The sequence below is a fragment of the Bacillus rossius genome, chromosome 16 (genome assembly GCF_032445375.1).
Source record: "Bacillus rossius redtenbacheri isolate Brsri chromosome 16, Brsri_v3, whole genome shotgun sequence".
Lineage (NCBI taxonomy): Eukaryota > Metazoa > Arthropoda > Insecta > Phasmatodea > Bacillidae > Bacillus > Bacillus rossius.
Genome location: NC_086343.1, coordinates 41,452,011 through 41,476,643, shown reverse-complemented (window position 1 = coordinate 41,476,643; position 24,633 = coordinate 41,452,011). Strand labels below are relative to the sequence as shown.

Below are 24,633 nucleotides of genomic sequence, written 5' to 3'. Positions count from 1 at the left end.
GCCGGGCTGCGTCACCAGGTCCGCCTCGGTCTAGGCGCCGCTGTTGCGCAGGATGCGGCTGACAGAGCACACAAGGTGTTGGGGAATGAGAGTGCACTAGGTACCGGACATGGTGCTGGGGCCGGGCTGCGTCACCAGGTCCGCCTCGGTCCAGGCGCCGCTGTTGCGCAGGATGCGGCTGACAGAGCACAGAAGGTGTCGGGGAATGAGAGTGCACTAGGTACCGGACATGGTGCTGGGGCCGGGCTGCGACACCAGGTCCGCCTCGGTCTAGGCGCCGCTGTTGCACAGGATGCGGCTGACAGAGCACACAAGGTGTTGGGGAATGAGAGTGCACTAGGTACCGGACATGGTGCTGGGGCCGGGCTGCGACACCAGTTCCGCCTCGGTCCAGGCGCCGCTGTTGCGCAGGATGCGGCTGACAGAGCACACAAGGTGTTGGGGAATGAGAGTGCACTAGGTACCGGACATGGTGCTGGGGCCGGGCTGCGACACCAGGTCCGCCTTGGTCCAGGCGCCGCTGTTGCACAGGATGCGGCTGACAGAGCACACAAGGTGTCGGGGAATGAGAGTGCACTAGGTACCGGACATGGTGCTGGGGCCGGGCTGCGACACCAGGTCCGCCTCGGTCCAGGCGCCGCTGTTGCGCAGGATGCGGCTGACAGAGCACACAAGGTGTTGAGGAATGAGAGTGCACTAGGTACCGGACTGGGTGCTGGGGCCGGCCTGCGACACCAGGTCCGCCTCGGTCCAGGCGCCGCTGTTGCGCAGGATGCGGCTGACAGAGCACACAAGGTGTTGGGGAATGAGAGTGCACTAGGTACCGGACTGGGTGCTGGGGCCGGGCTGCGACACCAGGTCCGCCTCGGTCCAGGCTTCGCTGTTGCGCAGGATGCGGCTGACAGAGCACACAAGGTGTTGGGGAATGAGAGTGCACTAGGTACCGGACTGGGTGCTGGGGCCGGGCTGCGACACCAGGTCCGCCTCGGTCCAGGCGCCGCTGTTGCGCAGGATGCGGCTGACAGAGCACACAAGGTGTCGGGGAATGAGAGTGCACTAGGTACCGGACTGGGTGCTGGGGCCGGGCTGCGACACCAGGTCCGCCTCGGTCCAGGCGCCGCTGTTGCGCAGGATGCGGCTGACAGAGCACACAAGGTGTTGGGGAATGAGAGTGCACTAGGTACCGGACTGGGTGCTGGGGCCGGGCTGCGACACCAGGTCCGCCTCGGTCTAGGCGCCGCTGTAGCACAGGATGCGGCTGACAGAGCACACAAGGTGTCGGGGAATGAGAGTGCACTAGGTACCGGACATGGTGCTGGGGCCGGGCTGCGACACCAGGTCCGCCTCGGTCTAGGCGCCGCTGTTGCACAGGATGCGGCTGACAGAGCACACAAGGTGTTGGGGAATTAGAGTGCACTAGGTACCGGACATGGTGCTGGGGCCGGGCTGCGACACCAGGTCCGCCTCGGTCCAGGCGCCGCTGTTGTGCAGGATGCGGCTGACAGAGCACACAAGGTGTTGGGGAATGAGAGTGCACTAGGTACCGGACTGGGTGCTGGGGCCGGGCTGCGACACCAGGTCCGCCTCGGTCTAGGCGCCGCTGTTGCACAGGATGCGGCTGACAGAGCACACAAGGTGTCGGGGAATGAGAGTGCACTAGGTACCGGACTGGGTGCTGGGGCCGGGCTGCGACACCAGGTCCGCCTCGGTCCAGGCGCCGCTGTTGCACAGGATGTGGCTGACAGAGCACACGAGGTGTCGGGGAATGAGAGTGCACTAGGTACCGGACTGGGTGCTGGGGCCGGGCTGCGACACCAGGTCCGCCTCGGTCTAGGCGCCGCTGTTGCACAGGATGCGGCTGACAGAGCACACAAGGTGTCGGGGAATGAGAGTGCACTAGGTACCGGACTGGGTGCTGGGGCCGGGCTGCGACACCAGGTCCGCCTCGGTCCAGGCGCCGCTGTTGCACAGGATGCGGCTGACAGAGCACACGAGGTGTCGGGGAATGAGAGTGCACTAGGTACCGGACTGGGTGCTGGAGCCGGGCTGCGACACCAGGTCCGCCTCGGTCCAGGCGCCGCTGTTGTGCAGGATGCGGCTGACAGAGCACACAAGGTGTTGGGGAATGAGAGTGCACTAGGTACCGGACTGGGTGCTGGGGCCGGGCTGCGACACCAGGTCCGCCTCGGTCTAGGCGCCGCTGTTGCACAGGATGCGGCTGACAGAGCACACAAGGTGTTGGGGAATGAGAGTGCACTAGGTACCGGACATGGTGCTGGGGCCGGGCTGCGACACCAGGTCCGCCTCGGTCTAGGCGCCGCTGTTGCACAGGATGCGGCTGACAGAGCACACAAGGTGTTGGGGAATGAGAGTGCACTAGGTACCGGACATGGTGCTGGGGCCGGGCTGCGACACCAGGTCCGCCTCGGTCCAGGCGCCGCTGTTGTGCAGGATGCGGCTGACAGAGCACACAAGGTGTTGGGGAATGAGAGTGCACTAGGTACCGGACTGGGTGCTGGGGCCGGGCTGCGACACCAGGTCCGCCTCGGTCTAGGCGCCGCTGTTGTGCAGGATGCGGCTGACAGAGCACACAAGGTGTCGGGGAATGAGAATGCACTAGGTACCGGACTGGGTGCTGGGGCCCGGCTGCGACACCAGGTCCATCCTCGGTCCAGGCGCTGTTGCACAGGATGCGGCTGACAGAGCACACGAGGTGTCGGGGAATGAGAGTGCACTAGGTACCGGACATGGTTCTGGGGCCGGGCTGCGACACCAGGTCCGCCTCGGTCCAGGCGCCGCTGTTGCGCAGGATGCGGCTGACAGAGCACACAAGGTGTCGGGGAATGAGAGTGCACTAGGTACCGGACTGGGTGCTGGGGCCGGGCTGCGACACGAGGTCCGCCTCGGTCCAGGCGCCGCTGTTGCGCAGGATGCGGCTGACAGAGCACACAAGGTGTCGGGGAATGAGAGTGCACTAGGTACCGGACATGGTGCTGGGGCCGGGCTGCGACACCAGGTCCGCCTCGGTCCAGGCGCCGCTGTTGCGCAGGATGCGGCTGACAGAGCACACAAGGTGTCGGGGAATGAGAGTGCACTAGGTACCGGACTGGGTGCTGGGGCCGGGCTGCGACACGAGGTCCGCCTCGGTCCAGGCGCCGCTGTTGCGCAGGATGCGGCTGACAGAGCACACGAGGTGTCGGGGAATGAGAGTGCACTAGGTACCGGACATGGTGCTGGGGCCGGGCTGCGACACCAGGTCCGCCTCGGTCCAGGCGCCGCTGTTGCGCAGGATGCGGCTGACAGAGCACACAAGGTGTCGGGGAATGAGAGTGCACTAGGTACCGGACATGGTGCTGGGGCCGGGCTGCGACACCAGGTCCGCCTCGGTCCAGGCGCCGCTGTTGCGCAGGATGCGGCTGACAGAGCACACAAGGTGTCGGGGAATGAGAGTGCACTAGGTACCGGACATGGTGCTGGGGCCGGGCTGCGACACCAGGTCCGCCTCGGTCCAGGCGCCGCTGTTGCGCAGGATGCGGCTGACAGAGCACACGAGGTGTCGGGGAATGAGAGTGCACTAGGTACCGGACTGGGTGCTGGGGCCGGGCTGCGACACGAGGTCCGCCTCGGTCCAGGCGCCGCTGTTGCGCAGGATGCGGCTGACAGAGCACACAAGGTGTCGGGGAATGAGAGTGCACTAGGTACCGGACTGGGTGCTGGGGCCGGGCTGCGACACGAGGTCCGCCTCGGTCCAGGCGCCGCTGTTGCGCAGGATGCGGCTGACAGAGCACACAAGGTGTCGGGGAATGAGAGTGCACTAGGTACCGGACATGGTGCTGGGGCCGCGCTGCGACACCAGGTCCGCCTTGGTCCAGGCACCGCTGTTGCGCAGGATGCGGCTGACAGAGCACACAAGGTGTCGGGGAATGAGAGTGCACTAGGTACCGGACTGGGTGCTGGGGCCGGGCTGCGAAACCAGGTCCGCCTCGGTCTAGGCGCCGCTGTTGCACAGGATGCGGCTGACAGAGCACACAAGGTGTCGGGGAATGAGAGTGCACTAGGTACCGGACATGGTGCTGGGGCCGGGCTGCGACACCAGGTCCGCCTCGGTCCAGGCGCCGCTGTTGCGCAGGATGCGGCTGACAGAGCACACAAGGTGTCGGGGAATGAGAGTGCACTAGGTACCGGACATGGTGCTGGGGCCGGGCTGCGACACCAGGTCCGCCTCGGTCCAGGCGCCGCTGTTGCACAGGATGCGGCTGACGGAGCACACAAGGTGTCGGGGAATGAGAGTGCACTAGGTACCGGACATGGTGCTGGGGCCGGGCTGCGACACCAGGTCCGCCTCGGTCCAGGCGCCGCTGTTGCACAGGATGCGGCTGACAGAGCACACAAGGTGTTGGGGAATGAGAGTGCACTAGGTACCGGACTGGGTGCTGGGGCCGGGCTGCGACACCAGGTCCGCCTCGGTCTAGGCGCCGCTGTTGCACAGGATGCGGCTGACAGAGCATACAAGGTGTCGGGGAATGAGAAACACTAGGTACCGGACATGGTGCTGGGGCCGGGCTGCGACACCAGGTCCGCCTCGGTCGAGGCGCCGCTGTTGCGCAGGATGCGGCTGACAGAGCACACAAGGTGTCGGGGAATGAGAGTGCACTACGTACCGGACATGGTGCTGGGGCCGGGCTGCGACACCAGGTCCGCCTCGGTCCAGGCGCCGCTGTTGCACGGGATGCGGCTGACAGAGCACACAAGGTGTCGGGGAATGAGAGTGCACTAGGTACCGGACATGGTGCTGGGGCCGGGCTGCGACACCAGGTCCGCCTCGGTCCAGGCGCCGCTGTTGCGCAGGATGCGGCTGACAGAGCACACAAGGTGTCGGGGATGAGAGTGCACTAGGTACCGGACATGGTGCTGGGGCCGGGCTGCGACACCAGGTCCGCCTCGGTCTAGGCGCCGCTGTTGCACAGGATGCGGCTGACAGAGCACACAAGGTGTTGGGGAATGAGAGTGCACTAGGTACCGGACATGGTGCTGGGGCCGGGCTGCGACACCAGTTCCGCCTCGGTCCAGGCGCCGCTGTTGAGCAGGATGCGGCTGACAGAGCACACGAGGTGTCGGGGAATGAGAGTGCACTAGGTACCCGACATGGTGCTGGGGCCGGGCTGCGACACCAGGTCCGCCTCGGTCCAGGCGCCGCTGTTGCACGGGATGCGGCTGACAGAGCACACAAGGTGTCGGGGAATGAGAGTGCACTAGGTACCGGACATGGTGCTGGGGCCGGGCTGCGACACCAGGTCCGCCTCGGTCCAGGCGCCGCTGTTGCGCAGGATGCGGCTGACAGAGCACACAAGGTGTCGGGGAATGAGAGTGCACTAGGTACCGGACATGGTGCTGGGGCCGGGCTGCGACACCAGGTCCGCCTCGGTCCAGGCGCCGCTGTTGCGCAGGATGCGGCTGACAGAGCACACAAGGTGTCGGGGAATGAGAGTGCACTAGGTACCGGACATGGTGCTGGGGCCGGGCTGCGACACCAGGTCCGCCTCGGTCTAGGCGCCGCTGTTGCACAGGATGCGGCTGACAGAGCACACAAGGTGTTGGGGAATGAGAGTGCACTAGGTACCGGACATGGTGCTGGGGCCGGGCTGCGACACCAGGTCCGCCTCGGTCCAGGCGCCGCTGTTGCGCAGGATGCGGCTGACAGAGCACACGAGGTGTCGGGGAATGAGAGTGCACTAGGTACCGGACATGGTTCTGGGGCCGGGCTGCGACACCAGGTCCGCCTCGGTCTAGGCGCCGCTGTTGCACAGGATGCGGCTGACAGAGCACACAAGGTGTTGGGGAATGAGAGTGCACTAGGTACCGGACATGGTGCTGGGGCCGGGCTGCGACACCAGGTCCGCCTCGCTCTAGGCGCCGCTGTTGCGCAGGATGCGGCTGACAGAGCACACAAGGTGTTGGGGAATGAGAGTGCACTAGGTACCGGACTGGGTGCTGGGGCCGGGCTGCGACACCAGGTCCGCCTCGGTCCAGGCGCCGCTGTTGCACAGGATGCGGCTGACAGAGCACACAAGGTGTTGGGGAATGAGAGTGCACTAGGTACCGGACATGGTGCTGGGGCCGGGCTGCGACACCAGGTCCGCCTCGGTCCAGGCGCCGCTGTTGTGCAGGATGCGGCTGACAGAGCACACAAGGTGTTGGGGAATGAGAGTGCACTAGGTACCGGACTGGGTGCTGGGGCCGGGCTGCGACACCAGGTCCGCCTCGGTCTAGGCGCCGCTGTTGCACAGGATGCGGCTGACAGAGCACACAAGGTGTTGGGGAATGAGAGTGCACTAGGTACCGGACATGGTGCTGGGGCCGGGCTGCGACACCAGGTCCGCCTCGGTCCAGGCGCCGCTGTTGCACAGGATGCGGCGGACAGAGCACACAAGGTGTTGGGGAATGAGAGTGCACTAGGTACCGGACTGGGTGCTGGGGCCGGGCTGCGACACCAGGTCCGCCTCGGTCTAGGCGCCGCTGTTGCACAGGATGCGGCTGACAGAGCACACAAGGTGTTGGGGTATGAGAGTGCACTAGGTACCGGACATGGTGCTGGGGCCGGGCTGCGACACCAGGTCCGCCTCGGTCCAGGCGCCGCTGTTGCACAGGATGCGGCTGACAGAGCACACAAGGTGTTGGGGAATGAGAGTGCACTAGGTACCGGACTGGGTGCTGGGGCCGGGCTGCGACACCAGGTCCGCCTCGGTCCAGGCGCCGCTGTTGCACAGGATGCGGCTGACAGAGCACACAAGGTGTTGGGGAATGAGAGTGCACTAGGTACCGGACATGGTGCTGGGGCCGGGCTGCGACACCAGGTCCGCCTCGGTCCAGGCGCCGCTGTTGTGCAGGATGCGGCTGACAGAGCACACAAAGTGTTGGGGAATGAGAGTGCACTAGGTACCGGACTGGGTGCTGGGGCCGGGCTGCGACACCAGGTCCGCCTCGGTCTAGGCGCCGCTGTTGCACAGGATGCGGCTGACAGAGCACACAAGGTGTTGGGAAATGAGAGTGCACTAGGTACCGGACATGGTGCTGGGGCCGGGCTGCGACACCAGGTCCGCCTCGGTCCAGGCGCCGCTGTTGCACAGGATGCGGCTGACAGAGCACACAAGGTGTTGGGGAATGAGAGTGCACTAGGTACCGGACATGGTGCTGGGGCCGGGCTGCGTCACCAGGTCCGCCTCGGTCTAGGCGCCGCTGTTGCGCAGGATGCGGCTGACAGAGCACACAAGGTGTCGGGGAATGAGAGTGCACTAGGTACCGGACATGGTGCTGGGGCCGGGTTGCGACACCAGGTCCGCCTCGGTCTAGGCGCCGCTGTTGCACAGGATGCGGCTGACAGAGCACACAAGGTGTTGGGGAATGAGAGTGCACTAGGTACCGGACATGGTGCTGGGGCCGGGCTGCGACACCAGTTCCGCCTCGGTCCAGGCGCCGCTGTTGCGCAGGATGCGGCTGACAGAGCACACAAGGTGTTGGGGAATGAGAGTGCACTAGGTACCGGACATGGTGCTGGGGCCGGGCTGCGACACCAGGTCCGCCTCGGTCCAGGCGCCGCTGTTGCACAGGATGCGGCTGACAGAGCACACAAGGTGTCGGGGAATGAGAGTGCACTAGGTACCGGACATGGTGCTGGGGCCGGGCTGCGACACCAGGTCCGCCTCGGTCCAGGCGCCGCTGTTGCACAGGATGCGGCTGACAGAGCACACAAGGTGTTGGGGAATGAGAGTGCACTAGGTACCGGACATGGTGCTGGGGCCGGGCTGCGACACCAAGTCCGCCTCGGTCCAGGCGCCGCTGTGTCACAGGATGCGGCTGACAGAGCACACAAGGTGTTGGGGAATGAGAGTGCACTAGGTACCGGACATGGTGCTGGGGCCGGGCTGCGACACCAGGTCCGCCTCGGTCTAGGCGCCGCTGTTGCACAGGATGAGGCTGACAGAGCACACAAGGTGTTGGGGAATGAGAGTGCACTAGGTACCGGACATGGTGCTGGGGCCGGGCTGCTACACCAGGTCCGCCTCGGTCCAGGCGCCGCTGTTGCACAGGATGCGGCTGATAGAGCACACAAGGTGTCGGGGAATGAGAGTGCACTAGGTACCGGACATGGTGCTGGGGCCGGGCTGCGACACCAGGTCCGCCTCGGTCCAGGCGCCGCTGTTGCACAGGATGCGGCTGACAGAGCACACAAGGTGTTGGGGAATGAGAGTGCACTAGGTACCGGACATGGTGCTGGGGCCGGGCTGCGACACCAGGTCCGCCTCGGTCCAGGCGCCGCTGTGTCACAGGATGCGGCTGACAGAGCACACAAGGTGTTGGGGAATGAGAGTGCACTAGGTACCGGACATGGTGCTGGGGCCGGGCTGCGACACCAGGTCCGCCTCGGTCTAGGCGCCGCTGTTGCACAGGATGCGGCTGACAGAGCACACAAGGTGTTGGGGAATGAGAGTGCACTAGGTACCGGACATGGTGCTGGGGCCGGGCTGCGACACCAGGTCCGCCTCGGTCTAGGCGCCGCTGTTGCGCAGGATGCGGCTTACAGAGCACACAAGGTGTTGGGGAATGAGAGTGCACTAGGTACCGGACATGGTGCTGGGGCCGGGCTGCGACACCAGGTCCGCCTCGGTCCAGGTGCCGCTGTTGCGCAGGATGCGGCTGACAGAGCACACAAGGTGTCGGGGAATGAGAGTGCACTAGGTACCGGACTGGGTGCTGGGGCCGGGCTGCGACACCAGGTCCGCCTCGGTCCAGGCGCCGCTGTTGCGCAGGATGCGGCTGACAGAGCACACAAGGTGTTGGGGAATGAGAGTGCACTAGGTACCGGACATGGTGCTGGGGCCGGGCTGCGACACCAAGTCCGCCTCGGTCCAGGCGCCGCTGTGTCACAGGATGCGGCTGACAGAGCACACAAGGTGTTGGGGAATGAGAGTGCACTAGGTACCGGACATCGTGCTGGGGCCTGGCTGCGACACCAGGTCCGCCTCGGTCCAGGTGCCGCTGTTGTGCAGGATGCGGCTGACAGAGCACACAAGGTGTTGGGGAATGAGAGTGCACTAGGTACCGGACTGGGTGCTGGGGCCGGGCTGCGACACCAGGTCCGCCTCGGTCCAGGCGCCGCTGTTGCACAGGATGCGGCTGACAGAGCACACAAGGTGTCGGGGAATGAGAGTGCACTAGGTACCGGACTGGGTGCTGGGGCCGGGCTGCGACACCAGGTCCGCCTCGGTCCAGGCGCCGCTGTTGCACAGGATGCGGCTGACAGAGCACACAAGGTGTCGGGGAATGAGAGTGCACTAGGTACCGGACTGGGTGCTGGGGCCGGGCTGCGACACCAGGTCCGCCTCGGTCCAGGCGCCGCTGTTGCACAGGATGCGGCTGACAGAGCACACAAGGTGTTGGGGAATGAGAGTGCACTAGGTACCGGACATCGTGCTGGGGCCTGGCTGCGACACCAGGTCCGCCTCGGTCCAGGTGCCGCTGTTGTGCAGGATGCGGCTGACAGAGCACACAAGGTGTCGGGGAATGAGAGTGCACTAGGTACCGGACTGGGTGCTGGGGCCGGGCTGCGACACCAGGTCCGCCTCGGTCCAGGCGCCGCTGTTGCACAGGATGCGGCTGACAGAGCACACAAGGTGTCGGGGAATGAGAGTGCACTAGGTACCGGACTGGGTGCTGGGGCCGGGCTGCGACACCAGGTCCGCCTCGGTCTAGGCGCCGCTGTTGCACAGGATGCGGCTGACAGAGCACACAAGGTGTTGGGGAATGAGAGTGCACTAGGTACCGGACTGGGTGCTGGGGCCGGGCTGCGACACCAGGTCCGCCTCGGTCCAGGCGCCGCTGTTGCACAGGATGCGGCTGACAGAGCACACAAGGTGTCGGGGAATGAGAGTGCACTAGGTACCGGACTGGGTGCTGGGGCCGGGCTGCGACACCAGGTCCGCCTCGGTCCAGGCGCCGCTGTTGCGCAGGATGCGGCTGACAGAGCACACAAGGTGTTGGGGAATGAGAGTGCACTAGGTACCGGACTGGGTGCTGGGGCCGGGCAGCGACACCAGGTCCGCCTCGGTCCAGGCGCCGCTGTTGCACAGGATGCGGCTGACAGAGCACACAAGGTGTCGGGGAATGAGAGTGCACTAGGTACCGGACTGGGTGCTGGGGCCGGGCTGCGACACCAGGTCCGCCTCGGTCCAGGCGCCGCTGTTGCGCAGGATGCGGCTGACAGAGCACACAAGGTGTCGGGGAATGAGAGTGCACTAGGTACCGGACTGGGTGCTGGGGCCGGGCTGCGACACCAGGTCCGCCTCGGTCCAGGCGCCGCTGTTGCACAGGATGCGGCTGACAGAGCACACAAGGTGTCGGGGAATGAGAGTGCACTAGGTACCGGACTGGGTGCTGGGGCCGGGCTGCGACACCAGGTCCGCCTCGGTCCAGGCGCCGCTGTTGCGCAGGATGCGGCTGACAGAGCACACAAGGTGTTGGGGAATGAGAGTGCACTAGGTACCGGACTGGGTGCTGGGGCCGGGCTGCGACACCAGGTCCGCCTCGGTCCAGGCGCCGCTGTTGCACAGGATGCGGCTGACAGAGCACACAAGGTGTCGGGTATGAGAGTGCACTAGGTACCGGACTGGGTGCTGGGGCCGGGCTGCGACACCAGGTCCGCCTCGGTCCAGGCGCCGCTGATGCACAGGATGCGGCTGACAGAGCACACAAGGTGTCGGGGAATGAGAGTGCACTAGGTACCGGACTGGGTGCTGGGGCCGGGCTGCGACACCAGGTCCGCCTCGGTCCAGGCGCCGCTGTTGCGCAGGATGCGGCTGACAGAGCACACAAGGTGTTGGGGAATGAGAGTGCACTAGGTACCGGACTGGGTGCTGGGGCCGGGCTGCGACACCAGGTCCGCCTCGGTCCAGGCGCCGCTGTTGCACAGGATGCGGCTGACAGAGCACACAAGGTGTCGGGGAATGAGAGTGCACTAGGTACCGGACATGGTGCTGGGGCCGGGCTGCGACACCAGGTCCGCCTCGGTCCAGGCGCCGCTGTTGCGCAGGATGCGACTGACAGAGCACACAAGGTGTCGGGGAATGAGAGTGCACTAGGTACCGGACTGGGTGCTGGGGCCGGGCTGCGACACCAGGTCCGCCTCGGTCCAGGCGCCGCTGTTGCACAGGATGCGGCTGACAGAGCACACAAGGTGTCGGGGAATGAGAGTGCCTAGGTACCGGACTGGGTGCTGGGGCCGGGCTGCGACACCAGGTCCGCCTCGGTCCAGGCGCCGCTGTTGCGCAGGATGCGGCTGACAGAGCACACAAGGTGTTGGAAAATGAGAGTGCACTAGGTACCGGACTGGGTGCTGGGGCCGGGCTGCGACACCAGGTCCGCCTCGGTCCAGGCGCCGCTGTTGCACAGGATGCGGCTGACAGAGCACACAAGGTGTTGGGGAATGAGAGTGCACTAGGTACCGGACTGGGTGCTGGGGCCGGGCTGCGACACCAGGTCCGCCTCGGTCCAGGCGCCGCTGTTGTGCAGGATGCGGCTGACAGAGCACACAAGGTGTTGGGGAATGAGAGTGCACTAGGTACCGGACTGGGTGCTGGGGCCGGGCTGCGACACCAGGTCCGCCTCGGTCCAGGCGCCGCTGTTGCACAGGATGCGGCTGACAGAGCACACAAGGTGTCGGGTATGAGAGTGCACTAGGTACCGGACTGGGTGCTGGGGCCGGGCTGCGACACCAGGTCCGCCTCGGTCCAGGCGCCGCTGATGCACAGGATGCGGCTGACAGAGCACACAAGGTGTCGGGGAATGAGAGTGCACTAGGTACCGGACTGGGTGCTGGGGCCGGGCTGCGACACCAGGTCCGCCTCGGTCCAGGCGCCGCTGTTGCACAGGATGCGGCTGACAGAGCACACAAGGTGTCGGGGAATGAGAGTGCACTAGGTACCGGACATGGTGCTGGGGCCGGGCTGCGACACCAGGTCCGCCTCGGTCCAGGCGCCGCTGTTGCGCAGGATGCGGCTGACAGAGCACACAAGGTGTTGGGGAATGAGAGTGCACTAGGTACCGGACTGGTTGCTGGGGCCGGGCTGCGACACCAGGTCCGCCTCGGTCCAGGCGCCGCTGTTGCACAGGATGCGGCTGACAGAGCACACAAGGTGTTGGGGAATGAGAGTGCACTAGGTACCGGACTGTTTGCTGGGGCCGGGCTGCGACACCAGGTCCGCCTCGGTCCAGGAGCCGCTGTTGCACAGGATGCGGCTGACAGAGCACACAAGGTGTCGGGGAATGAGAGTGCACTAGGTACCGGACATGGTGCTGGGGCCGGGCTGCGACACCAGGTCCGCCTCGGTCCAGGCGCCGCTGTTGCACAGGATGCGGCTGACAGAGCACACAAGGTGTCGGGGAATGAGAGTGCACTAGGTACCGGACATGGTGCTGGGGCCGGGCTGCGACACCAGGTCCGCCTCGGTCCAGGCGCCGCTGTTGCGCAGGATGCGGTTGACAGAGCACACAAGGTGTTGGGGAATGAGAGTGCACTAGGTACCGGACTGGTTGCTGGGAACGGGCTGCGACACCAGGTCCGCCTCGGTCCAGGCGCCGCTGTTGCGCAGGATGCGGTTGACAGAGCACACAAGGTGTCGGGGAATGAGAGTGCACTAGGTACCGGACATGGTGCTGGGGCCGGGCTGCGACACCAGGTCCGCCTCGGTCCAGGCGCCGCTGTTGCACAGGATGCGGCTGACAGAGCACACAAGGTGTTGGGGAATGAGAGTGCACTAGGTACCGGACATGGTGCTGGGGCCGGGCTGCGACACCAGGTACGCCTCGGTCCAGGCGCCGCTGTTGCACAGGATGCGGCTGACAGAGCACACAAGGTGTTGGGGAATGAGAGTGCACTAGGTACCGGACTGGGTGCTGGGGCCGGGCTGCGACACCAGGTCCGCCTCGGTCCAGGCGCCGCTGTTGCACAGGATGCGGCTAACAGAGCACACAAGGTGTCGGGGAATGAGAGTGCACTAGGTACCGGACATGGTGCTGGGGCCGGGCTGCGACACCAGGTCCGCCTCGGTCCAGGCGCCGCTGTTGCACAGGATGCGGCTGACAGAGCACACAAGGTGTTGGGGAATGAGAGTGCACTAGGTACCGGACTGGGTGCTAGGGCCGGGCTGCGACACCAGGTCCGCCTCGGTCCAGGCGCCGCTGTTGCACAGGATGCGGCTGACAGAGCACACAAGGTGTTGGGGAATGAGAGTGCACTAGGTACCGGACATGGTGCTGGGGCCGGGCTGCGACACCAGGTCCGCCTCGGTCCAGGCGCCGCTGTTGCACAGGATGCGGCTGACAGAGCACACAAGGTGTTGGGGAATGAGAGTGCACTAGGTACCGGACATGGTGCTGGGGCCGGGCTGCGACACCAGGTCCGCCTCGGTCCAGGCGCCGCTGTTGCACAGGATGCGGCTGACAGAGCACACAAGGTGTTGGGGAATGAGAGTGCACTAGGTACCGGACTGGGTGCTGGGGCCGGGCTGCGACACCAGGTCCGCCTCGGTCCAGGCGCCGCTGTTGCACAGGATGCGGCTGACAGAGCACACAAGGTGTCGGGGAATGAGAGTGCACTAGGTACCGGACATGGTGCTGGGGCCGGGCTGCGACACTTGGTCCGCCTCGGTCCAGGCGCCTTTTGCGCAGGATACGGCTGAAAGAGCACACAAGGTGTCGGGGAATGAGAGTGCACTAGGTACCGGACTGGTTGCTGGGGCCGGGCTGCGACACCAGGTCCGCCTCGGTCCAGGCGCCGCTGTTGCACAGGATGCGGCTGACAGAGCACACAAGGTGTTGGGGAATGAGAGTGCACTAGGTACCGGACATGGTGCTGGGGCCGGGCTGCGACACCAGGTCCGCCTCGGTCCAGGCGCCGCTGTTGCGCAGGATGCGGTTGACAGAGCACACAAGGTGTTGGGGAATGAGAGTGCACTAGGTACCGGACTGGGTGCTGGGGCCGGGCTGCGACACCAGGTCCGCCTCGGTCCAGGCGCCGCTGTTGCACAGGATGCGGCTGACAGAGCACACAAGTTGTCGGGGAATGAGAGTGCACTATGTACCGGACATGGTGCTGGGGCCGGGCTGCGATACCAGGTCCGCCTCGGTCCAGGCGCCGCTGTTGCGCAGGATGCGGCTGACAGAGCACACAAGGTGTCGGGGAATGAGAGTGCACTAGGTACCAGGTATGGTGCTGGGGCCGGGCTGCGACACCAGGTCCGCCTCGGTCCAGGCGCCGCTGTTGCACAGGATGCGGCTGACAGAGCACACAAGGTGTCGGGGAATGAGAGTGCACTAGGTACCGGACATGGTGCTGGGGCCGGGCTGCGACACCAGGTCCGCCTCGGTCCAGGCGCCGCTGTTGCACAGGATGCGGCTGACAGAGCACACAAGGTGTTGGGGAATGAGAGTGCACTAGGTACCGGACATGGTGCTGGGGCCGGGCTGCGACACCAGGTCCGCCTCGGTCCAGGCGCCGCTGTTGCGCAGGATGCGGCTGAAAGAGCACACAAGGTGTTGGGGAATGAGAGTGCACTAGGTACCGGACTGGGTGCTGGGGCCGGGCTGCGACACCAGGTCCGCCTCGGTCCAGGCGCCGCTGTTGCGCAGGATGCGGCTGACAGAGCACACAAGGTGTTGGGGAATGAGAGTGCACTAGGTACCGGACTGTTTGCTGGGGCCGGGCTGCGACACCAGGTCCACCTCGGTCCAGGCGCCGCTGTTGCGCAGGATGCGGCTGACAGAGCACACAAGGTGTCGCGGAATGAGAGTGCACTAGGTACCGGACATGGTGCTGGGGCCGGGCTGCGACACCAGGTCCGCCTCGGTCCAGGCGTCGATGTTGCGCAGGATGCGGCTGACAGAGCACACAAGGTGTCGGGGAATGAGAGTGCACTAGGTACCGGACTGGGTGCTGGGGCCGGGCTGCGATACCAGGTCCGCCTCGGTCCAGGCGTCGCTGTTGCGCAGGATGCGGCTGACAGAGCACACAAGGTGTCGGGGAATGAGAGTGCACTAGGTACCGGACTGGGTGCTGGGGCCGGGCTGCGACACCAGGTCCGCCTCGGTCCAGGCGCCGCTGTTGCGCAGGATGCGGCTGCCAGAGCACACAAGGTGTTGGGGAATGAGAGTGCACTAGGTACTGGACATGGTGCTGCGGCCGGGCTGCGACACGAGGTCCGCCTCGGTCCAGGCGCCGCTGTTGCAGAGGATGCGGCTGACAGAGCACACAAGGTGTCGGGGAATGAGAGTGCACTAGGTACCGGACTGGGTGCTGGGGCCGGGCTGCGACACCAGGTCCGCCTCGGTCCAGGCGTCGCTGTTGCGCAGGATGCGGCTGACAGAGTACACGAGGTGTCGGGGAATGAGAGTGCACTAGGTACCGGACATGGTGCTGGGGCCGGGCTGCGACACGAGGTTCGCCTCGGTCCAGGCGCCGCTGTTGCGCAGGATGCGGCTGACAGAGCACACGAGGTGTCGAGGAATGAGAGTGCACTAGGTACCGGACATGGTGCTGGGGCCGGGCTGCGACACCAGGTCCGCCTCGGTCCAGGCGTCGCTGTTGCGCAGGATGCGGCTGCCAGAGCACACAAGGTGTTGGGGAATGAGAGTGCACTAGGTACTGGACATGGTGCTGGGGCCGGGCTGCGACACGAGGTTCGCCTCGGTCCAGGCGCCGCTGTTGCGCAGGATGCGGCTGACAGAGCACACAAGGTGTCGGGGAATGAGAGTGCACTAGGTACCGGACATGGTGCTGGGGCCGGGCTGCGACACCAGGTCCGCCTCGGTCCAGGCGCCGCTGTTGCGCAGGATGCGGCTGACAGAGCACACAAGGTGTTGGGAAATGAGAGTGCACTAGGTACCGGACTGGGTGCTGGGGCCGGGCTGCGACACCAGGTCCGCCTCGGTCCAGGCGTCGCTGTTGCGCAGGATGCGGCTGACAGAGCACACAAGGTGTTGGGGAATGAGAGTGCACTAGGTACCGGACTGGGTGCTGGGGCCGGGCTGCGACACCAGGTCCGCCTCGGTCCAGGCGCCGCTGTTGTGCAGGATGCGGCTGACAGAGCACACAAGGTGTTGGGGAATGAGAGTGCACTAGGTACCGGACATGGTGCTGGGGCCGGGCTGCGTCACCAGGTCCGCCTCGGTCTAGGCGCCGCTGTTGCGCAGGATGCGGCTGACAGAGCACACAAGGTGTCGGGGAATGAGAGTGCACTAGGTACCGGACATGGTGCTGGGGCCGGGCTGCGACACCAGGTCCGCCTCGGTCTAGGCGCCGCTGTTGCACAGGATGCGGCTGACAGAGCACACAAGGTGTTGGGGAATGAGAGTGCACTAGGTACCGGACATGGTTCTGGGGCCGGGCTGCGACACCAGTTCCGCCTCGGTCCAGGCGCCGCTGTTGCGCAGGATGCGGCTGACAGAGCACACAAGGTGTTGGGGAATGAGAGTGCACTAGGTACCGGACATGGTGCTGGGGCCGGGCTGCGACACCAGGTCCGCCTCGGTCCAGGCGCCGCTGTTGCACAGGATGCGGCTGACAGAGCACACAAGGTGTCGGGGAATGAGAGTGCACTAGGTACCGGACATGGTGCTGGGGCCGGGCTGCGACACCAGGTCCGCCTCGGTCCAGGCGCCGCTGTTGCACAGGATGCGGCTGACAGAGCACACAAGGTGTTGGGGAATGAGAGTGCACTAGGTACCGGACATGGTGCTGGGGCCGGGCTGCGACACCAAGTCCGCCTCGGTCCAGGCGCCGCTGTGTCACAGGATGCGGCTGACAGAGCACACAAGGTGTTGGGGAATGAGAGTGCACTAGGTACCGGACATGGTGCTGGGGCCGGGCTGCGACACCAGGTCCGCCTCGGTCTAGGCGCCGCTGTTGCACAGGATGCGGCTGACAGAGCACACAAGGTGTTGGGGAATGAGAGTGCACTAGGTACCGGACATGGTGCTGGGGCCGGGCTGCTACACCAGGTCCGCCTCGGTCCAGGCGCCGCTGTTGCACAGGATGCGGCTGATAGAGCACACAAGGTGTCGGGGAATGAGAGTGCACTAGGTACCGGACATGGTGCTGGGGCCGGGCTGCGACACCAGGTCCGCCTCGGTCCAGGCGCCGCTGTTGCACAGGATGCGGCTGACAGAGCACACAAGGTGTTGGGGAATGAGAGTGCACTAGGTACCGGACATGGTGCTGGGGCCGGGCTGCGACACCAGGTCCGCCTCGGTCCAGGCGCCGCTGTGTCACAGGATGCGGCTGACAGAGCACACAAGGTGTTGGGGAATGAGAGTGCACTAGGTACCGGACATGGTGCTGGGGCCGGGCTGCGACACCAGGTCCGCCTCGGTCTAGGCGCCGCTGTTGCACAGGATGCGGCTGACAGAGCACACAAGGTGTTGGGGAATGAGAGTGCACTAGGTACCGGACATGGTGCTGGGGCCGGGCTGCGACACCAGGTCCGCCTCGGTCTAGGCGCCGCTGTTGCGCAGGATGCGGCTGACAGAGCACACAAGGTGTTGGGGAATGAGAGTGCACTAGGTACCGGACTGGGTGCTGGGGCCGGGCTGCGACACCAGGTCCGCCTCGGTCCAGGCGCCGCTGTTGCACAGGATGCGGCTGACAGAGCACACAAGGTGTCGGGGAATGAGAGTGCACTAGGTACCGGACTGGGTGCTGGGGCCGGGCTGCGACACCAGGTCCGCCTCGGTCCAGGCGCCGCTGTTGCACAGGATGCGGCTGACAGAGCACACAAGGTGTCGGGGAATGAGAGTGCACTAGGTACCGGACTGGGTGCTGGGGCCGGGCTGCGACACCAGGTCCGCCTCGGTCCAGGCGCCGCTGTTGCACAGGATGCGGCTGACAGAGCACACAAGGTGTTGGGGAATGAGAGTGCACTAGGTACCGGACATCGTGCTGGGGCCTGGCTGCGACACCAGGTCCGCCTCGGTCCAGGCGCCGCTGATGCACAGGATGCGGCTGACAGAGCACACAAGGTGTCGGGGAATGAGAGTGCACTAGGTACCGGACTGGGTGCTGGGGCCGGGCTGCGACACCAGGTCCGCCTCGGTCCAGGCGCCGCTGTTGCACAGGATGCGGCTGACAGAGCACACAAGGTGTCGGGGAATGAGAGTGCACTAGGTACCGGACATGGTGCTGGGGCCGGGCTGCGACACCAGGTCCGCCTCGGTCCAGGCGCCGCTGTTGCGCAGGATGCGGCTGACAGAGCACACAAGGTGTTGGGGAATGAGAGTGCACTAGGTACCGGACTGGTTGCTGGGGCCGGGCTGCGACACCAGGTCCGCCTCGGTCCAGGCGCCGCTGTTGCACAGGATGCGGCTGACAGAGCACACAAGGTGTTGGGGAATGAGAGTGCACTAGGTACCGGACTGTTTGCTGGGGCCGGGCTGCGACACCAGGTCCGCCTCGGTCCAGGAGCCGCTGTTGCACAGGATGCGGCTGACAGAGCACACAAGGTGTCGGGGAATGAGAGTGCACTAGGTACCGGACATGGTGCTGGGGCCGGGCTGCGACACCAGGTCCGCCTCGGTCCAGGCGCCGCTGTTGCACAGGATGCGGCTGACAGAGCACACAAGGTGTCGGGGAATGAGAGTGCACTAGGTACCGGACATGGTGCTGGGGCCGGGCTGCGACACCAGGTCCGCCTCGGTCCAGGCGCCGCTGTTGCGCAGGATGCGGTTGACAGAGCACACAAGGTGTTGGGGAATGAGAGTGCACTAGGTACCGGACTGGTTGCTGGGGCCGGGCTGCGACACCAGGTCCGCCTCGGTCCAGGCGCCGCTGTTGCGCAGGATGCGGTTGACAGAGCACACAAGGTGTCGGGGAATGAGAGTGCACTAGGTACCGGACATGGTGCTGGGGCCGGGCTGCGACACCAGGTCCGCCTCGGTCCAGGCGCCGCTGTTGCACAGGATGCGGCTGACAGAGCACACAAGGTGTTGGGGAATGAGAGTGCACTAGGTACCGGACATGGTGCTGGGGCCGGGCTGCGACACCAGGTCCGCCTCGGTCCAGGCGCCGCTGTTGCACAGGATGCGGCTGACAGAGCACACAAGGTGTTGGGGAATGAGAGTGCACTAGGTACCGGACTGGGTGCTGGGGCCGGGCTGCGACACCAGGTCCGCCTCGGTCCAGGCGCCGCTGTTGCACAGGATGCGGCTAACAGAGCACACAAGGTGTCGGGGAATGAGAGTGCACTAGGTACCGGACATGGTGCTGGGGCCGGGCTGCGACATCAGGTCCGCCTCGGTCCAGGCGCCGCTGTTGCACAGGATGCGGCTGACAGAGCACACAAGGTGTTGGGGAATGAGAGTGCACTAGGTACCGGACTGGGTGCTAGGGCCGGGCTGCGACACCAGGTCCGCCTCGGTCCAGGCGCCGCTGTTGCACAGGATGCGGCTGACAGAGCACACAAGGTATTGGGGAATGAGAGTGCACTAGGTACCGGACATGGTGCTGGGGCCGGGCTGCGACACCAGGTCCGCCTCGGTCCAGGCGCCGCTGTTGCACAGGATGCGGCTGACAGAGCACACAAGGTGTTGGGGAATGAGAGTGCACTAGGTACCGGACATGGTGCTGGGGCCGGGCTGCGACACCAGGTCCGCCTCGGTCCAGGCGCCGCTGTTGCACAGGATGCGGCTGACAGAGCACACAAGGTGTTGGGGAATGAGAGTGCACTAGGTACCGGACTGGGTGCTGGGGCCGGGCTGCGACACCAGGTCCGCCTCGGTCCAGGCGCCGCTGTTGCACAGGATGCGGCTGACAGAGCACACAAGGTGTCGGGGAATGAGAGTGCACTAGGTACCGGACATGGTGCTGGGGCCGGGCTGCGACACTTGGTCCGCCTCGGTCCAGGCGCCTTTTGCGCAGGATACGGCTGACAGAGCACACAAGGTGTCGGGGAATGAGAGTGCACTAGGTACCGGACTGGTTGCTGGGGCCGGGCTGCGACACCAGGTCCGCCTCGGTCCAGGCGCCGCTGTTGCACAGGATGCGGCTGACAGAGCACACAAGGTGTTGGGGAATGAGAGTGCACTAGGTACCGGACATGGTGCTGGGGCCGGGCTGCGACACCAGGTCCGCCTCGGTCCAGGCGCCGCTGTTGCGCAGGATGCGGTTGACAGAGCACACAAGGTGTTGGAGAATGAGAGTGCACTAGGTACCGGACTGGGTGCTGGGGCCGGGCTGCGACACCAGGTCCGCCTCGGTCCAGGCGTCGCTGTTGCGCAGGATGCGGCTGACAGAGCACACAAGGTGTCGGGGAATGAGAGTGCACTAGGTACCGGACTGGGTGCTGGGGCCGGGCTGCGACACCAGGTCCGCCTCGGTCCAGGCGCCGCTGTTGCGCAGGATGCGGCTGCCAGAGCACACAAGGTGTTGGGGAATGAGAGTGCACTAGGTACTGGACATGGTGCTGCGGCCGGGCTGCGACACGAGGTCCGCCTCGGTCCAGGCGCCGCTGTTGCAGAGGATGCGGCTGACAGAGCACACAAGGTGTCGGGGAATGAGAGTGCACTAGGTACCGGACTGGGAGCTGGGGCCGGGCTGCGACACCAGGTCCGCCTCGGTCCAGGCGTCGCTGTTGCGCAGGATGCGGCTGACAGAGTACACGAGGTGTCGGGGAATGAGAGTGCACTAGGTACCGGACATGGTGCTGGGGCCGGGCTGCGACACGAGGTTCGCCTCGGTCCAGGCGCCGCTGTTGCGCAGGATGCGGCTGACAGAGCACACGAGGTGTCGAGGAATGAGAGTGCACTAGGTACCGGACATGGTGCTGGGGCCGGGCTGCGACACCAGGTCCGCCTCGGTCCAGGCGTCGCTGTTGCGCAGGATGCGGCTGCCAGAGCACACAAGGTGTTGGGGAATGAGAGTGCACTAGGTACTGGACATGGTGCTGGGGCCGGGCTGCGACACGAGGTTTGCCTCGGTCCAGGCGCCGCTGTTGCGCAGGATGCGGCTGACAGAGCACACAAGGTGTCGGGGAATGAGAGTGCACTAGGTACCGGACATGGTGCTGGGGCCGGGCTGCGACACCAGGTCCGCCTCGGTCCAGGCGCCGCTGTTGCGCAGGATGCGGCTGACAGAGCACACAAGGTGTTGGGAAATGAGAGTGCACTAGGTACCGGACTGGGTGCTGGGGCCGGGCTGCGACACCAGGTCCGCCTCGGTCCAGGCGTCGCTGTTGCGCAGGATGCGGCTGACAGAGCACACAAGGTGTTGGGGAATGAGAGTGCACTAGGTACCGGACTGGGTGCTGGGGCCGGGCTGCGACACCAGGTCCGCCTCGGTCCAGGCGCCGCTGTTGTGCAGGATGCGGCTGACAGAGCACACAAGGTGTTGGGGAATGAGAGTGCACTAGGTACCGGACATGGTGCTGGGGCCGGGCTGCGTCACCAGGTCCGCCTCGGTCTAGGCGCCGCTGTTGCGCAGGATGCGGCTGACAGAGCACACAAGGTGTCGGGGAATGAGAGTGCACTAGGTACCGGACATGGTGCTGGGGCCGGGCTGCGACACCAGGTCCGCCTCGGTCTAGGCGCCGCTGTTGCACAGGATGCGGCTGACAGAGCACACAAGGTGTTGGGGAATGAGAGTGCACTAGGTACCGGACATGGTGCTGGGACCGGGCTGCGACACCAGTTCCGCCTCGGTCCAGGCGCCGCTGTTGCGCAGGATGCGGCTGACAGAGCACACAAGGTGTTGGGGAATGAGAGTGCACTAGGTACCGGACATGGTGCTGGGGCCGGGCTGCGACACCAGGTCCGCCTCGGTCCAGGCGCCGCTGTTGCACAGGATGCGGCTGACAGAGCACACAAGGTGTCGGGGAATGAGAGTGCACTAGGTACCGGACATGGTGCTGGGGCCGGGCTGCGACACCAGGTCCGCCTCGGTCCAGGCGTCGCTGTTGCGCAGGATGCGGCTGCCAGAGCACACAAGGTGTTGGGGAATGAGAGTGCACTAGGTACTGGACATGGTGCTGGGGCCGGGCTGCGACACGAGGTTCGCCTCGGTCCAGGCGCCGCTGTTGCGCAGGATGCGGCTGACAGAGCACACAAGGTGTCGGGGAATGAGAGTGCACTAGGTACCGGACATGGTGCTGGGGCCGGGCTGCGACACCAGGTCCGCCTCGGTCCAGGCGCCGCTGTTGCGCAGGATGCGGCTGACAGAGCACACAAGGTGTTGGGAAATGAGAGTGCACTAGGTACCGGACTGGGTGCTGGGGCCGGGCTGCGACACCAGGTCCGCCTCGGTCCAGGCGTCGCTGTTGCGCAGGATGCGGCTGACAGAGCACACAAGGTGTCGGGGAATGAGAGTGCACTAGGTACCGGACATGGTGCTGGGGCCGGGCTGCGACACCAGGTCCGCCTCGGTCCAGGCGCCTTTTGCGCAGGATGCGGCTGACAGAGCACACAAGGTGTTGGGGAATGAGAGTGCACTAGGTACCGGACATGGTGCTGGGGCCGGGCTGCGACACCAGGTCCGCCTCGGTCCAGGCGTCACTGTTGCGCAGGATGCGGCTGACAGAGCACACAAGGTGTCGGGGAATGAGAGTGCACTAGGTACCGGACTGGGTGCTGGGGCCGGGCTGCGACACCAGGTCCGCCTCGGTCCAGGCGTCGCTGTTGCGCAGGATGCGGCTGACAGAGCACACAAGGTGTCGGGGAATGAGAGTGCACTAGGTACCGGACATGGTGCTGGGGCCGGGCTGCGACACCAGGTCCGCCTCGGTCCAGGCGTCGCTGTTGCGCAGGATGCGGCTGACAGAGCACACAAGGTGTCGGGGAATGAGAGTGCACTAGGTACCGGACATGGTGCTGGGGCCGGGCTGCGACACCAGGTCCGCCTCGGTCCAGGCACCGCTGTTGCGCAGGATGCGGCTGACAGAGCACACAAGGTGTTGGGGAATGAGAGTGCACTAGGTACCGGACATGGTGCTGGGGCCGGGCTGCGACACCAGGTCCGCCTCGGTCCAGGCGTCGCTGTTGCGCAGGATGCGGCTGACAGAGCACACAAGGTGTCGGGGAATGAGAGTGCACTAGGTACCGGACATGGTGCTGGGGCCGGGCTGCGACACCAGGTCCGCCTCGGTCCAGGCGCCTTTTGCGCAGGATGCGGCTGACAGAGCACACAAGGTGTCGGGGAATGAGAGTGCACTAGGTACCGGACATGGTGCTGGGGCCGGGCTGCGACACCAGGTCCGCCTCGGTCCAGGCGCCTTTTGCGCAGGATGCGGCTGACAGAGCACACAAGGTGTTGGGGAATGAGAGTGCACTAGGTACCGGACATGGTGCTGGGGCCGGGCTGCGACACCAGGTCCGCCTCGGTCCAGGCGTCACTGTTGCGCAGGATGCGGCTGACAGAGCACACAAGGTGTCGGGGAATGAGAGTGCACTAGGTACCAGACTGGGTGCTGGGGCCGGGCTGCGACACCAGGTCCGCCTCGGTCCAGGCGTCGCTGTTGCGCAGGATGCGGCTGACAGAGCACACAAGGTGTCGGGGAATGAGAGTGCACTAGGTACCGGACATGGTGCTGGGGCCGGGCTGCGACACCAGGTCCGCCTCGGTCCAGGCGTCGCTGTTGCGCAGGATGCGGCTGACAGAGCACACAAGGTGTCGGGGAATGAGAGTGCACTAGGTACCGGACATGGTGCTGGGGCCGGGCTGCGACACCAGGTCCGCCTCGGTCCAGGCGTCGCTGTTGCGCAGGATGCGGCTGACAGAGCACACAAGGTGTCGGGGAATGAGAGTGCACTAGGTACCGGACATGGTGCTGGGGCCGGGCTGCGACACCAGGTCCGCCTCGGTCCAGGCGCCGCTGTTGCACAGGATGCGGCTGACAGAGCACACAAGGTGTTGGGGAATGAGAGTGCACTAGGTACCGGACATGGTGCTGGGGCCGGGCTGCGACACCAGGTCCGCCTCGGTCCAGGCGCCGCTGTTGCGCAGGATGCGGCTGACAGAGCACACAAGGTGTCGGGGAATGAGAGTGCACTAGGTACCGGACATGGTGCTGGGGCCGGGCTGCGACACCAGGTCCGCCTCGGTCCAGGCGCCTTTTGCGCAGGATGCGGCTGACAGAGCACACAAGGTGTTGGGGAATGAGAGTGCACTAGGTACCGGACATGGTGCTGGGGCCGGGCTGCGACACCAGGTCCGCCTCGGTCCAGGCGTCACTGTTGCGCAGGATGCGGCTGACAGAGCACACAAGGTGTCGGGGAATGAGAGTGCACTAGGTACCGGACTGGGTTATGGGGCCGGGCTGCGACACCAGGTCCGCCTCGGTCCAGGCGCCGCTGTTGCGCAGGATGCGGCTGACAGAGCACAACAGGTGTTGGGGAATGAGAGTGCACTAGGTTCCGGACTGGGTGCTGGGGCCGGGCTGCGACACCAGGTCCGCCTCGGTCCAGGCGCCGCTGTTGCACAGGATGCGGCTGACAGAGCACACAAGGTGTCGGGGAATGAGAGTGCACTAGGTACCGGACATGGTGCTGGGGCCGGGCTGCGACACCAGGTCCGCCTCGGTCCAGGCGTCGCTGTTGCGCAGG

General features: G+C 65.5%; 1 protein-coding gene across 1 annotated transcript in view; it reads right to left on the bottom strand.

The window, feature by feature from the left end:
- Window positions 1-8,972: 8,972 nt before the first annotated feature.
- LOC134539897 (paired box pox-neuro protein) overlaps window positions 8,973-24,633 on the bottom strand; it is a 180,963-nt gene continuing 165,302 nt past the window's right edge. The window contains exons 4-6 of the mRNA XM_063382246.1: window positions 17,976-17,997; window positions 9,466-9,534; window positions 8,973-9,054 (exon numbers count right to left, since the gene is read on the bottom strand). Coding sequence (XP_063238316.1) covers window positions 8,973-9,054; window positions 9,466-9,534; window positions 17,976-17,997 — 173 coding nt within the window. The remainder of the gene's footprint in view (window positions 9,055-9,465; window positions 9,535-17,975; window positions 17,998-24,633) is intronic.